The sequence below is a fragment of the Glossina fuscipes genome, unplaced genomic scaffold (assembly GCF_014805625.2).
Source record: "Glossina fuscipes isolate IAEA_lab_2018 unplaced genomic scaffold, Yale_Gfus_2 213, whole genome shotgun sequence".
Classification (NCBI taxonomy): Eukaryota; Metazoa; Arthropoda; class Insecta; order Diptera; family Glossinidae; genus Glossina; species Glossina fuscipes.
This window is the reverse complement of record NW_023998556.1, coordinates 608,594-625,923: the sequence shown is the minus strand read 5'-3', so window position 1 is coordinate 625,923 and position 17,330 is coordinate 608,594. Positions and strand designations below refer to the sequence as shown.

At 34.0% G+C, this 17,330-nt stretch overlaps 1 protein-coding gene across 12 annotated transcripts in view; it reads left to right on the top strand.

Annotated features, from left to right (window-relative positions):
- LOC119642096 (irregular chiasm C-roughest protein) overlaps nt 1-17,330 on the top strand; it is a 380,139-nt gene that overhangs the window by 244,368 nt on the left and 118,441 nt on the right. For all 12 annotated transcript variants that reach the window (XM_038041077.1, XM_038041076.1, XM_038041075.1 and 9 more), the window contains one exon: nt 6,310-6,437. In XM_038041077.1, the coding sequence (XP_037897005.1) occupies nt 6,310-6,437 (128 nt within the window). The remainder of the gene's footprint in view (nt 1-6,309; nt 6,438-17,330) is intronic.

Here is a 17,330-nt window from a genome sequence, read left to right as displayed (position 1 = left end):
TTCTGTACACAAATTGCTTTATGCAGTAATGGGTTTTCAGTAACGTTAAATCAACAACACAGTAACAGTAAAACGCAAAAGAAATGTTGTGTAATTAAAAAACTGACATTAAATGAAAAAAATAGTTCTGTATTTCCAAACTCTTTAAAAGTAATTAAAAATTGTTTTTGTACTTTCTAACACTGTGATTTTTCCTGTTTCTTTTCTATTGTCTTCTTGTTTCTTATTTGAAATCATTAAGTGGTTTTTCTAAGGGTGACCTGAGGCTTCTTTCAACTACTCTGTTTATATTTAATGTTTATAATTAAAAGATTTACTTTTGATTAAACGAATTGCTCTGGCACACTGTAATAAAAAATGATAAAGAAATAAACGAAAGCTATATTAAAGAAGGCGGATTATAAGGGCATACACGATATAAGAAAAACAAAACAACGAAAGAAGCCATAGCCGTCGTAAGTCGAAATTGAAAGGAGTGAAATCATTATAGTCGGGCTAGGCCCACTATTAAATACCTTCCACCACATTGTATAACACAGTTTTTATTTTTGCCATAGAACAGAAAAATTATACCTGGTTCTTATGGGAACTTACTACTATAGGACTATCTTCAAAAAAAATATACATCTTTGCAGATAAAGGCTTACTCTTCTTAAGAATAGCTGTTCAAATTTCAGCACAGTTAATTTTTATACCAGACTATTATTTTGGATCAATTTCTATAACAAAATATTAAAACTTCGACTTTTCTGCAGTAAAAAAAAAATTTTTTTTGCAGTGTTAATGAGCATATTCAAAAAAAAGGGGCCAAGATGATTCAAATTGGATACGGTTAATTTTTTTATCTTAAACTACTATTGTGATATGACATTCATCATGAAGCACATACTTGTTCGTCATTTGAACTTCATTTTTCGTTGTATGAGAGGGGATTCAAAATTTACTTTAGCCGGTCCACAAATTTCATACCATTTTAGAATGCCGAAATATTATTACTTAACTACTTTTGTCGAGAAATTCTGAAAATTGCGACTTTTTCCATATAGCGGCTTTTTAAAACAGGGCGTTATGTGGGAAGTTCTTTAAAAAGTGCACCAATCGAAATCATTGTCAACTGCGTTGGACCTTGGATCAACACGTGTCAGTATACCAAATTTCTTCAAACTATCTTAAAAATTACGACTTTAAAAATGATTCTGAGTCGATGGGTATAATAAAAGGCGGCTCCATTTAAAGCGCTTCTGCGTGTTAGATACGCCCACAAATCTAATATGGCCTGAACCACACATGGTGCAGGGTATAAAAAGCCAATTTACGTAAGCAGAGATATAAAAAAAATAGAAGATAAGAATAGTACCAGTTATATACTTAAGGTGTTGCTGTTGCAAAAATAATTAAACTGAAATATAATATATAACATGTCATTACCATCGAATCGATGACGGAGTTAGTGAGTGAGTGAATCGTGAGTTACCTCTATTTTTAGGTTTTGAAAAACTAGCACCTTACAAGAATTGAGGATGCAACTTTTTTGCTATAGTTTCTTTCGAACGGTCCTTTCCTGTATTTCCGCCAAAGATTAGGGTCTCTAGAATCTATAAAGCGGAATTTTGCTAATAGCTCATTGTTGTTTGTTTTCGAAGAACTGCCTGCATTTTGATCTATTTCGTTTGTGTGATAAAATTCGGTTTTGCAGCTTAGGCTCCGAAACAAAAATAAGAACTCGGATCTGTAACCACTCAGAAAGAGGTTATTACTGGCAATCTTAAACAAACTGCCTAAGCTTATTGCCGTTTGTTGTAACTGTTCGCTGCATGCTTCTCCTACTAACCGCTAACTTTTCATAAATAATTTAAAGTCGGTGCATATAATAAAAATGCGTAAAGTAAACCATTTGGATTCCAGCCTGCGAATAGTTTTATTGCTAACCTGCGGCATATGCAGTTCGTAATTGATATTGTATTTGCGTAACATGTTGTATGGGGAGGGTTTCAAATTTCTATCCGCGCTAACTTTGCGCGCGCGCTGGGATTATCCTGTGTTATTTTGTGTAAAGAAATTTTGCAATCTCCTTTTTTTATCTTATTGTTTTATTGCTTTTTACGCGTTTAAAGCGCATTTAATTATAAAAGTATAAAAGTGTTCAAACTAATTGAATTATATTGAATTTTTTTTCGCGATGTCCATTTTGGTTTTTCCGAACAACCCTTCGCGCTCTCATTACTAAGTCTATTTTTTGTTTTCGTTTTGCGTGTCTTTGATAGTGTGAAGTTTGCGTCTCACTTGAGAGATTATTTTTGTGTACTTAACATACTTTTTCGGTTTTTTCTGTTTTCACAATCACTCTCTCGTCTGTTATTTTTTGACGTGGAGGATTTTTTTACATCATGTAAGGCAAACACGGGCCCTGATTCTGAATTGTTTATTGCTTGTTGGCTTTGCGGACGTTTTTGTCAGGCGAAATGTGAAGGTGTCAATCGCCATGCTGCAGATGCAGTCCTAAATTCTTCGAAAGGATTACATTAGTCATGTGCTGACTGTAGGAAGCGGAATATTGTCTTTTATAAGGCCTTCACGGCAACAAGGGGTATGTTTCCTGAATTAAGCGAAATTCTCGGCTTTGTTCGATGGGTGTTGTAACCTAGAGCACTCATCTTCTCCTTCAGCCTGTAAAAGGCCAACTTGTAGTGCAGCATATGGTACTTCATCCCCGTCTTCGCTTAAATCTGATTCGTCGACTCATGTGATTGCTCCATCCCTGCCTACACATAACGTTAGCTTTTCCCCCATCGTTGTGGCAGCCAGTAACAAAAACGTTACAAATAAGCTGGAAAACCCTCCTCATTTTAGCTATGCTGAAATGGCAAGGGTATCTCCTCCTAGTGCTGCCTTTCAGGCTACTCTATCTACATCTCCAAAGAATATTTAAAAAAATTAAAAATTCGCCTCTGCCTTTGGCTGCTCAGATGTGTCCGCTGCTCACCATGCTGGGCATGTCGCAGAAACTGCACGTGCTTGTGTGGTCATCGCCTCTATATTCTCGGCAAGTCCAAATTTTATGTCTACGAATCCTACCGTTCCTAATACGGACGACGTTTGCTTGACGGCAGTACTCTCCATAAAAGCGATATTCCAGTCGAGACATGACACACGTGCATATGACCTCTGAGCATAACATAAAATTTATCTGGTTGCAAAAGTCCCATCCGTCAGCTTGAAGCGTGTAAGCATTTTTAAATTGAATCCATTTCAACCTAGTGCTAGAACCATGGTAATTTTGCTAAAGAAACCATTGCGGACAGTTGGACTCGTAATTAAGAAATTCATTCCTCGCGATAGACCCTGTAATAAGTCGATAGCTCTTCCACTCTTGAAAAGTAAGTGTTTCTCCAGGCAACGTAACTTTCACTTACCAAAATGTTAGGGGCCTTAACTCAAAAATTCGCTCTATTCGCCCAAATACAGTAAGCACGGAGTTTTCCTGTTTGGCCTTCACTGAAACTTGCTTAAAGCCTGATTTACATACGTCGGAACTTTTGACAATTCGCTCTTGGCTTTCAGGATGGATTGATTAAATCACCAATAAACCTTTATACGGAACTTTCCCCTTTCTCCCACGTTCTTCAATGAACTATTTGATCGTAATTTAGTTCAATTCAACCGTACTACTAATTGTAATGGCTAGACTTCGAGATTTTCGCTTTGCCAATTTCGCAGATATAGTTGTAAGTCGACGTCTACCTTTTAGTTTACCTGGGCTTCGATATCATTGCTGATCCAGCAACTTGTATTTCCTTTTGTTACAGGGATGATGATCCGTAACCACACTAACCTTCCAAATCCAACTTTCTCCACTAAATATTATGATTTTAATAAAACTAATATTTTACTGTTGAAATCTCATCTTTCACACATTATGCTCCATTTTTCGGCTGGGAATACTGAAAGCCCACTATCACCGTTTTATAATGTATTAAATCTAGCTATTTCTGCATCCGTTGCGATCGAGCAACCTCACCCTCGAAGCAAGTGCCCGCCATAGTTTAACAAGAGAGTTAAATGTTGCAAAAATAGGAAAAACCAACTTTTCAAACAGTTTATTAAAAGTGGGTCTGGTTTCGACTATTTCGCCTATTCTGCCGCAAAACGTAAATTTGATTACCCCGACCACCAATGTTATTGCAGATACTGCTAGTTGAGAAAATCCTCACTGCTTATTAATTCTAAATATTTTTTTAAGTTTGTCAACTCCCAAAGAAAAAAATCTCCGCGGCTATGAGTTCTCGGGTGATATTGAAACCTAAAATCTGCTGATTATTTCCAAAGAAATTTTTCAACTGCTAAATCCAACTGTTAACTATCCGTATCTGATAACTAATTCGGTTTCGATTCCTAACTTGGTCATTTCAGGAAATGACGTTTTAGATGGTTTAAGATCTCGAAAATATAATTCTGTGCCTGGACTTGATGGGATTGCGTCATGTATATTTAAATCATAGTTCGTCGAGCTATTTGGTGCTATTTCAACGATCTTTAATCAGTCCTTATAATCAGATGTTTTCTCTCTGTGTTGGAAGAGAAATTTCCCTATTTCGCTTCACGAATGAAGTAGATATTACATTGGAAACTATAGAGGCATCGCCAAGTTGAGTGTCTTGCCTAAATTTTTTGACCGAATTGTTACTCAGCATTTAGGTTTTACTATCAAAATTCCCATCAAAATATACTTTCCATGTTTTTAAGGCTGTCACACGCATGTCCTATATGCTCATTTCAGTAAAGCGTTTGACTTAGTTATCCATAACTTATTGATCTTCAAACTCCCGGCATCCGGTTTCATTTTGTACTTAGTGAAACGGATAAGCTCTTATCAGATGATGTAGGGATCTGTTTAACTTTATCATTTCGGATGAATTTCCCGTGAAGTTTGGCAGCCACTTAGGATCACGTTTATATAATTTATATATTAATGATCTCCCCTCGGGGATTAAATCCAGCCAGACCCTAATCTACGCTGACGATGCTAAACTATTTTTTTCCTTCTCCTTGGAATCGCAAACGTACCAGCTTTAAATTGACTTAAATAATTTTATTACATGGTGCATGTTAAATTTTATGATATTAAATCTAAAAATGTGCACGAAGCTTTCTCAATACTGATTCACTTCATTGATTCAAGATGATCAAGTTGAAGAATGTAGATTCGTGCATTGATTTAGGGCTTCTATTCTGGCAAAGATTACGATTCAATTTGCACATTGAGCTCTCCTTAAGTAAAGGTAGGGCTATAGTGGCTTATATACTGGCTATATATGTGCTTAGGTAGACTAATACTTTGATATGACTCTGTGGTATGGTCTCCTTCCTATAGGTATTAGGTAAAGGTAGGTTCAATAGAATCCGTTCTAAAGCAACTTTTGCTGTTTTCCCTTACGAATTTAGGTTGGTTGCTTGTCCCTCTTCCTCCTTATGAAAACAGGTTCCTTCTGTTATCCTTACCATCACTTGAGAAACGTGGATTTATTCTTGGTATTTTCTTCTTAATTAAGTTAATTAATGGTACTATCGGCTCTTGGTGAGGTAAACTTTAATGTCCCTAACCGTTTCTCTGGACAGTTTATCTTCGTTAAGCTGAATCAATCTAATTATGAGCTTCATGCATGCTTTTTCCTTCTTTTTTTTATTTTTTTTTTTACTTCTCCCTATACACTTTATACTTATTTTCAATAATAATTTATTTTAGTTGAGTTCCTCGTGCATGTAAATAAGTAAATAAATAAACAAGAGAACGGCTTAACAACAGAACTTTTCATTTTATGCATTGCCGACGTAGAATAACAACATTTGTTAATCGACAATGATGCGTATGTAACGAGCATGTGTGCAGTTACAACCGCTCTGATTAGCTGTTTTGCGCCTCAAATTTATATTCAATATAGCTATCCAAAAACTTAAGCCTCTTGTTTACAAAAATAAGTTTTAGTAAATGTTATGTTGTTCGAACTATCTACAATCAAAACTGTCGAACAGATGTCAACTTTGGGTTTGTCATTGACAATCTGTTCAATGGATCGAGTTTCTAAACATTTGCGCACATCGTGTTGAGAAGGGAAAATAGAGCAAATGTCAGGACTACATATATAATAATTACTTTTATAAAAAATTGAATAAATTGGATATTAAATTCGCTTAAAGCGAAAACAATTTAACTTTCATTTAAAGCCATAATAAGAACGGCAATAGTAATTACAACAATCACAGCGTTTGGTATTTGAACTCATTTCTATATGTTTTTGAAATTAATTCCAGGAATAAATTGTTTTCAAAGATTCTCAGAACAACCCAAGTACACTGAAGTGAATCCAGGTCAGGACGCTTTATTAACATGCAAAGTAATCGATAAACGTGGCACGTGTTCATGGCAAAAAGACAATAAGGTAACAATTATTAGCTTTAAGTTAAAATAAACAACATAAAAAGAAAGTTCTAGTTCCATATACTCAAGCAAAGATCTATTCACCTTTCGTTAGTACGTGCACAAAAATTTACTTCGTTTTCTACAGATGAGGAGAGATAGAGAATTAAACTAATTTTCTGGCCATTTTCTGTTTTGCACTTGTTATTTATTTAGTTTTCAAAAGAAAAAACTGAAAGTACGAATAACAGTAACAACAATAATAGCATAGACTACGTTTTATACGTCCAACAACTAAAGAGAAATTTTCAACACGTTGGATTGGGGCTTTGCATTGGATTTGACGAGGTTAGACGGTGTTGTTTACCGTAGGTTGCCAGAGCGGGTGGATATAATTCAGTATACAAGTATATCTTTCGTTATAGTTTTTTATATGTGCTTACATATGCTGCCGTATGTAAGACATCTGTTTGTTTTGCATGTTTATAAACCTAATGTCTGATAGTTTTCTAAGAAAACATTTAAAATATATTCTCTGACTTTCTTTTCCTTCTTTCTTTCCTAAGTAAATAATATATTATTCTACGTAAGTATAAGTGCACACCATGCACTTACGTATGTATGGGAATAAGTATATTTAAATAAGCATTTACACTCACATGGATTCATTCAGTTTAACTAACTAACATTCAGTCTTATGTACTATGTATATTATGTATTACGTAGATACATACATATAAATATATTTATATATATATATACGTGTTTACATTTTAACCATATTTACATTTGTTTAGCTTTTGTTTTTTGAATGCTTTTCCTTCTTATAAACATATATTCATTTTTAGACAAACACACGTACACACATTCACATAGATTGACAAACATTAAATGACTTTTAATGCAAACAAGCAAACAAACGAAGACTTAAATGAAGGAATTGTTTTCCATACATTGTTGTTCCTGTTGTTGCTGTTTTTATTGTTGTTTTTGTTGCTGATATTATCCTTTAGGAAATTTATTGAAATTTATTTTCACAAAATTAATCCTAGATTATTGCTCAAAAAAGGCAGCCATAGATACAACAACTAAGAAAGAAGACAATACGAAATGAAGTAAACGAGAAAAGCTTGAAGGAAGGGAGTGAATGAGGAATAGTTAAAAAAATATGTAAATTGTTCGAAAATTTATTGAACGTCAAGAGCTTAAATAGTGATAATAAAAACATATCATAAAATTTAAATAAGGCGGAAGTATACAATTGAAAAATTTTAGACAACCTACACCGAAATTAAACTTTTCAGTAGTTACACCCTCAAAAGAAACGGCTACTGTTTTGCTTAACAAATAAAGCAGTTGTCACATCAATCCGTGTAATTGGTAACGTTCGACACCGTAAACTTTAAAAATAATCACTTGAAAAAGTGCTGAAACCCTGTTCCCAACGTTTCATTTGAAGCTTCCCAAATGTTGGAAAGAAAACTGTTAGAGAGACAGAAATATCTATAGATGAATAGACAGATAGAAAAACGTACGGAAGAACAGATTATAGGGCGGAACAATAGATATATAACCAACTCCATCCATATAAAGCAGAATAAATAAAAACCGTAGTTAGGGGTAGGGTGGGAGTGGGTAGTTGAAGAAGCACAGGAGATAGAAAGGAGGAAAGAATGGGCGGTCCTTAAAGTGGTTGAAGGAGAAGGATCTAATGACAAAATAGACTTGTCGGCTGACGGACGTGAAAATGAAATGAATGAAAGTAAAGGGACGAGGAAATGAATGACAGACGAACTATGCAACGAATAAAAATTAACAATATGTACATAATGTATATTATTAATATATATATAATAATATAACGTATATAAGTATAAAAATATTATATATAAAAAAAAGAAAATAAAAATTCAGGAAAACGAGTAGACGATATATGAAAAAGTTAATAGATTAGGGCAAGAACAGAGGCGTTCATTAATAAATAGAGTAGTCGGTAATTGGTCGCAAGGGTAAATGAGACAGAGAAAGGCAGGCTGGGCAGACAGACGGACTGATCAAGAGATGGCAGGTAGGTAAACAAGCGGATAATATGGTAAATATGGTCAATTCTATCCAGTGTGCTCACAATTCTTTTGACAATTGGAAGACTAAGAGGCAGTAGTTTTGGTTTTGAATTTTAAAATATTACGATATTAACTATCATTAACATTGCATCCGCTGAAAAATATATAGCATCTGTAAGTTTTTTTAGTAAAAAAAAAACGAAAGTAATTCGTAGACTCTTCGCATTGACGTCAAGTTATCTGTCTAACAGGCTCTTTTTTTGAATGCTGTCAACGAGTTTTTGGTTTCTAAGTTGTATTATATGTAGCAACTCGTTTACACAAAATATTTTTCGCTTACTACAACTATAACTGACATAACCCTTAAACAATCAGCGGGTATTTTGTTTACTACTTTCCTCAGCAAAGGAATTGTCTAGTGCAGTTTGTACTAAAGATCTTGACTTCAAACCGTTTTTAATTAAATTTCAAAACTGTCGTATAAGTATTGTACTTATTTGCGCATACACCCACACTGATCTTTTAAATATGCATAGTTATAAGTGGACGCCACAATTGCGATGCGCCTGCGAGCCTCTCTATTTAAACATTTTATATTCCCGAGTCTAAATTTTCAAAAATGCCCTGAGCCTAAATAATGTTGTTTGAACGCTATAAGAGCAATTAAAAAAAAAAGTAGTTTGAAAATGCTCATCTTTATGCAAACTGTCAAATAATGTAATTCTGTTTTATGAATGTCCCCTCATGTACATTTCAATTCACTTGTAATCATTCAAAAAGGGGAAAAACTACTTGGCCACAATATGACATTTTTGTAAAAACAAAATGAACAAAAAAGTTTAAAAAAAGAATTTTCATTACACGACCGCAGAAAAATAATGAAAATGTCATTTTTTTGTTTATTGCATTGGTTTGTAAAATGGACATCACCATCGTCAATGTTGTTCTGAATATTTGACAACACCAACTAACGATAAACGGAAAAAAACTTTTTTTATCGAAATTTGCATAAAAATTGTAGAGATTTAATTATAGACAAAATAGGTGTTGGTTGGGCAATCAAAAAATTACATATATACAAATATATGCAGAGAGAGAACATGATAATATGGGATTGGATTTTCAAAGTTTTTTCCAGTTTGCCGGTCTATTATATTGCTATTGTGCGCAGTTAACAATAGAGGATGTGCTCACATTAATTTATACCAATATACAAATTTTCGATTCAACTTTACAAATGCAGTGATTCGCATATAAATACAAATGCGTAATTTACTCAACAGGCCCTTAATAAAAATTGGGTTAGATACGAACATGCGCCCGCTTCGCAAGAAATCGTTTAGAGATATTTGCTAAGGTAAATAAACTTGAATGATTCAGTTATCTGTTAATCGTCATGAAAAAGTGGATAGGGTGGTTTCGACCATTATTAAGAATAAAAATTTAGGTTCGGGTGTATCTCGAATTTACTCACGAACACGTCCAAATCAGAAGTAGCTCAGATTAATTAAGTAACATCTGACATACAACTCCACTTTTTACTAACTGCGAAATTTCCTATAAGCCGATAAATTGAAGAAAAGTTAAGTACGACAACAGTCTTAATCCGAATGTATGTACACCTTCAACATCTAAAAGCATACTTATAAGAGTCCTGTCCGACTTAAAACAAATCCAACGCACCACTTAAGTTAAATGTGGAGCAGTTATTACGCAAAATTGTTGGATGAAACTTTGCATAATTATTTTGTAATATGTGTCCTTTTTTATTTTCTTTAATCTTTTCTACTCTCTTAAAGATTAGAAGCGTGATGGTCAGTGCATCATATAAACTCGGCATTTTACTCTTCAAGATTTTTGAAATTCTAAAAAAGAAAGGATAAAAGAATGAACGAATAAATATCGTTATGTGAGTTCGGAATACACCGCTGATCAATGAAAATCTTGCTTTGCAGAATTATTCTTCAAATGTGTATACCCCAACTTTCTATAATAATATGAAACCCTCTTGCTCTCATTTCTAATAGTGGATGTTTTATATATTGAAAAACTTTGAACAAGAGGTTATATAGAGTGGAAAACATTTCACAAATTGAATTTAAAATATCAAATCGACTAAGAATTTCAAAACATCGATTCATTATATCATAGTATAACGAGCACGATGATTCGCTCTAAACTGTGTATAGCGTCTTTACCTATGAACTTGCACTGATGTTGTGGTCAGTTTTCGTTAAACAAAAAAAAAAAAGAAAAAATTAACATGAACTCCTGTACGAATGAGATATGAGGCACATGCGAGTATAGCTGATCAAATATAACGAAATTTGATTAAAAATATGACAAGAAAAATAAAACATGTAAAAAAGACGACATATTGGCGTGAAGTTAGCTCACTGTGGGTAGCCCACATTTTCGTCTTTAGTAAAAGGTGGGCTATCTTCAAGCGTGGTTTACGTCTATGCTAAGGTAGTTGATAGTTGGACGATATTGAAAGAATAAAAAAATTATGACAAAAAATAAACGAAAATGGAGAATGCAAATATACTGCGAGGGGCTATTTTGCCCAAAACCTGTGGCTGGGGTAGCTCAGCCGCTCCAGGTTTTTGTTTCACAAGACATATCTTTGTTTTGTTCTTTGAACTAAATATCGTTGCAAGTAATTTATAAACGAGTTTTTTATTAGTATAAATTCGTTTTGATACTTTGTCTTATATTTTATAATTATTCGTAGTAACTTTTGGCATTTTTTTTTGCTTATTATAATTTTCTTTCTGAAGACGAGGTTTCTTTATTCTACTTAAAATATAAATTAATTTTCTTGATTAAAGGATCTATTACCACCGTCATGGTGACCGCACCAACCAGACCAACACGTCCAATCTTTCACTCCCCCTGCGACCAACTCAGTTCCTCTAACTCCCTCTAGTCCTGACAAACCTACTAAACTTCAGGTTAAGCTAATTATTCTCAACTTCTTCTGGTTTCTCTTTACTCTAATTTTAACTCTCTTAAGTTAACTTACTCTAATTCTAATTATATTAGCCTAACTTACTCCAATTCTAACTTTCTCAGCCTAACTTAATCTAGCACTCACCCTCAAAGACGAAGAACCTGTGAGGCCAAAACGAGGGACGACTTTGCTTCCCCAAAATATATAGAAAATAAAATCGTACTTGATGTTATTAAAAATTATACATATCTAAGACAAATTTATTACTACATTGGCAGTTTTTTCAGACCCACACCTTGAAATTGATGTATTGTGAGTTTAAAAAAAAAGAAATATATTAGTAAGTGTCAAGTATTTATGGCACTGAATAAACAAGGAATGAAACTAACTAGATACATATATATAACGGTACTTGGAATAGGTAGGATTTAAGTGCTTTTTTATATCTGATTGCACTCCATCTTATACATTCTAAATTAGTTGAATGTATTGGAACTATTTTACTTTTTCTGAATAAATAACAATAATAATAAGTTGACGACAATGAAATTAGATTTTCTGATTGCTGTTGGCGTCTTTAAAGTTATTGCAAAAAACTTTTTTTATAATTTATTTCGTGGTACCTACAGAAGGTATACTATTGCGGATTTTCGTGGTAATAAAGCTTGAAGACGGCAATAATTTTTCTAATAGCTTTCTCTGTCCTTTAAGACATATGCCAAACTTGGGGTAGCGTTATGTTTCTGAAAATTGCTATAATCCGGTTGAAATCTTTCAATGTTTATAGTGTGACCATAAATAAAGGTTTCGTTTGTTTATATGTCCTTGCTCCCTAGTAATTGCATTGGTTTCCTCATTTCTTCACTTCGGTAAAAACATTTATAGCTATAAAAAGAACAAAATATCTATGTAAGTTTAGACAAGAATAGGTTAAATTGGTATAGTGACAATTAATATTATGTAGTTATAGTTATGTACATATATTATATCCGTTAATATATATATATATATATATTATTACATGTCTTCAGTACTGACAAACAACACTTAATGAAATTTTATAACAAAAACGATAAAGCGAATATATTCTGGTTTAATTCAAAAAAACAGAAATAAACGATATAATAAAACCGCATATTCATGCAGACATCATGTAACCATTTGTCAATTTTTTTTTTATAAACGCATAAACATCATTTACAGATGCTTTCCCAAAATCCTCGTATGTGTATTTACACTTTCCCGGACTCATTTTTATTATTTAATGCAAAAGAGATAGACGAGATCTGCCGATACGCTTACATTACTATTTTTAACTGTAGGTTAGGACTCATTATAAATACTCTATACGTATTTCCATTTCAATTCTTCTCTTAATATCGTTTTTTTCGTCTATTCTTTTTTTCTTTATAATTTTTCGTTTTCTTCATAATTTCCTTTTGCTTTAATATCAATGTCACTTCCACCCGACGTCTCCCGCTAACTTCAATAGGTCCTAGCTTTCCCTGTCGTTGCTCTTTTTATTCCTTCTACTTGGCTCACGAAACACATTAAAAACAGTTGAGGCACTGAATTTCATCACTGAGTACTGGAACATCGCCAAAAATGTTGTGAATGTTGCATTTTCCTTTACTTAGAAAAGATATTAGAATACGTCAACGATATCCACAAAACCGGTTTCACCGGGTTTTTGTTGTTCAGATTTGGAATTAGTGCTTGGTCAGATATTCTTACGACAAACAACTATTTAGAGCTTCAGACCGGCCACAGCAAAGCAATTATTTAGGAAATGTGTAATAAAATACCCTTTGATTACAGTTCGAGCGATAGATTGGATTTTGGGTTTTAGAACTAGCCCACAAGCGCTTCCAATTTATGAATACAGGTCGTCTTATTGCCAAATCTCTTGTCTTATACATTAAAAAATCTCTTCTTATCCAATATGAACCGAATAGGAAATAAATAAGGAAGCAAGAAAATTATATTCGGCCGTGACCGTACTTTATAATATTGACTGGGAGCATTAATTTTTTCTATTTTCAGAATAACAGCGGGAATTTTTATACTGTTTTTGCTGTCGTTTATGAGTAACCAGCATACACCACAGAAAAAAAGGCGTTCTGGTTTTTTGTCGCTTAGGCGCATGGGTGTTGTAAGCGTGTCCTTTGAAAGACTTAGTTAACTTTCCAATTCTTTCGAAATTTCCTACCCAATATCTTCTTTTGGGAGAATGTTTACTACGGATAATACACAGTTGCGCAGAGGGACAGACGGGCATGCTTACTCGCATTCCAAATTTGAAACTGGCCAAAAGTTTATGCACTTTATGGGGTTTTCGAAGCTGATTTGTAGAAGTTACTAAAGTATTAAAAATAAAACTGTAATATTGGATAGAGATGGTCCATTTTTGTGCAGGTACTGCGGCATTGCCTATAGAATAAATGTTCAAAACTTTTTTATTCATGTCGAAAAGGCGTGGTGTTGTGACCTTCGGTAATATTATAGGCGCGTTCTTGGGCCGACTTCAAACAAGAACTTCCAATGTTTCTGCCAAATGACAGGAGAATATTTACAACAGACATTACACAGACAAATAGGCGGACATTCTCAAAACTATTTAGAATTTGATGCCGTTCAAGAATATATATACTTTGTGTGGTGTCTGAAGATTCTTTGTAGGCATTGCAAACATTAATAAGGTTGGATTGTTGTATTTCTCCATCTGTAAGACTCCTGTAAGACTCCATCTATTTCTTTAAAATAAACCCAAGCCTTCATGTCATAAAATGCTTACTTGAAAGCTTAAAGCTAATCGAATAACCATGAATTTTAATAAAAATTTAACATTGCCCGCCAAATGAAATGTTCATCCAATATTCGTTGTGATTTAAGATATATTTTTCTTCTCCTCTCTCCGTATATGTTTCTTCGTCTCTCATCATCTGCGATTTTTTTGTTTATATTTATTTATCTTTTCATTTTTATATGCATACTTTTTATGTAGGAATATATGTAGATGTACGCAACATTCTTTCAAAAGATAACAATGAAAATGGATTTTTGAGTAATGGCTGTTGTTGTCGTATGTATGTCCGCTGTATTTGTTTTTGTTACTGTTTGTGCTGCTGTTACACATGACAAGTAAATGCTAAACCCACATCACTCTATCACTATACCAAAAAAGAAATAAATAAATAAAAAAAATAAAAGAAATAAAAAAAGACAAAAAGTTGAAATGTTAAACTGATAGACAGAAACACTGTACATGCACACACAAACGTCGCCTACAACTTTGCAATTGTTGAACGATAGCAATGGAAGCGGCGAATTTTTGGTTCCTTTCCTCCTTTCCATGTTTACTCGTCGCTGCTATTTAAGTATAAAAAACGGACTTCTATTGAAGTTATTATGATTGTTGTTGCCGTTTTTAATAATTTTTTTCGAAATAATAATTATTTTTATGCAAGACTTTCTGACGATTGTTAGTGCTAAAAAGATTGTCAATGTTAAGTATTTAAAAAAATGTCATTAAATTTGAAACACATAGAAGAAACGGCCACAGTAGATGCAAAGAATAACAGTCACAAAAGGACGACGTTTGTCACTGATTAACAGTCAATCCTCCTTTAGTCACAATGTGAATTAAAAATATCAGCGATTCACTTGCAAGCTTACTGTAACATACGTCAAATGTAACATTATATTTTTTCCCTACATATACCGACTAGTGCACGCATCTATTCCGGCTTCACTTGTCGGGCAACGATTGGTTCTAAATTCTGCTCTCCACATTCAATGTGTACTCAAAGTCAAAAAGGTAGATAGGGTAAAAAGAGAAGAAAGGTTTAAATGGTCACGGGCAGCAAACACTTCAAGCGGGAAAGACAAGAAGGACGTTTGGGTTCATTTTGGCAACTGACCTATTATGATTCCGCTTTGGGCGACGCCACTCTATTTAGTCTCTATATCATTTTTATATAAAAAAATTTAAAAGATGACGCGAATTAAATTTCAAGAAGGAATATATATATATATATATTTATTTTTTTTAATCAAATTTAATTCCAATTGAAAAGTTCTTACGTGAGTTGAAGTTCTTATATAAGTTGAAGAGTGTGTTGTATAAGAATACAACAATAATTGATAATTCATTATTATTATTATTATTACTATAATTTTACACTAATGAAATAAATTCTTAGACTAAAAAAAAAGACATCGAGCGCTAGAAACGTAGGCTATCGGTTCTAATTTATAAAAGATATTCGGCCTAGTAGTTTTGATAAAGTAATACATTTTATTGATATTCTGTTCTGTAGTTGATTGTAGAATGTCCATAGGGCTAATCGTTCCAAATGCAATACTTCTAGCCAAAGCAGTCAAAGTTAAGGCAGTCACAGAGAATGTGCTTTATAGTAAGAATTTGTCCAGAATTGTAGATTGGGGAGGAAGACTTCTTCAAGATGCATTGATGAATTACAATTGTATGAGCGAAGCGAATTTTCGAAAATGTTTGAATTTCGATTTTCTCAACATTTGATGCATATAAAGGTGGAGTTATATAATTGAGGGTTAATAAAAGAGTAGTGCTGATGATGATATTGTAGATTTCCTTCTGTCATTTTCTCTTTAACTTTTCTTCCATTGCATCTTTGAAGATCTAACTTTTCCATGACATCACTCAAAATTAGAGGTGCAGAAGCAGCATATTTCGCCGCTCGATAAGCCTGCTTATTTCCCATTAAACCGATATGACTAGTTACCCATAATATTGTGACGAGTTTCCCTAGGCGGGGTATGACTCAGTCAATCCAGGATTCGTTGCAAGAAAATTTAGAAAAATAATCAGGACCTTCGGGGGGAATGGTGTTTAGTTTCCTAGATTTATTGTTTCCTCTTTACTGGATAGAAGTACAGCAATTTGTGTAGAACTGGGCTATGGCAAGGAACCAGCCAGGTGACCCGACTTGTCGCGCTATTACCGTTTTGCTTTTTACTTGCGGGGTTAGAACTTTCACTTCCTTTTCGTTTCGCTTTTAATACCGCGGGGCGCTAAAAGAAAAGAACCGCGTTCGTTGCTAATGTCATAGCTGCCTTGGCCCGAAGGTTCGTCCCTGGTTGGTGTGTGAGTCCGAAAATAATGAAAAAAACGTCTCTCAGTTCTTCAGGGATGGCGATTAAGCTAAACCAGCACATCCCCTATCCGTAAGTCAATGGTCCTAAAAACTCCTTCAGGGATGGGGATTAAGCTAAACGAGCACATCCCCTACCCGTAAGTCAAAAAAAAAAACTCTTAATAAAAGTCAACTTGTCGATTTGTCCGTGGGCACTTATCTCCTTAGACGGCTATGACACCAAAATGAACGAGTCTGTGCGATGCGCTGTTCTTTTATAGCCTGAGTCTCGCTCGCTTGTCCTGTTGCCAACATGTTCTGTGTGTTTACATATGCTTAGGTAGCTTAGGTTGGCTGCAGTCACAACCTTAGTTATGACTTGCATGATCCTGCTTATATATAACTTGATATCCCTTACATCTAGGTTATTATTATGTTTGTTCAAATTTCGACGCAACAGGCACCCAGGTACCAAATCGCGTGATTCAATCACCGTTAGGTATGTGAGTGCTTGTGCCTTCCTCTACCACTGTGTTTGCATATGCTTGTTTGCTTTTTTTTTTTGTGTGTTTCTACATGTGCGATCGTGTCTTTGTACATTTTGTGTAAGATTGTGTGTGTGTTTGTGCTCTTTGCGCGTACGGGTATTGGTGTGCATTGCTATGTGTGACCCTAACGTTTATTTGTTTTGTCTGATCGTATATTCATAAGGGTTTCTACCTGATTATATATCCTAACGGGGTTTATGCAGTAATGCGCATTCAGATTTCTGTATGTTACTATGA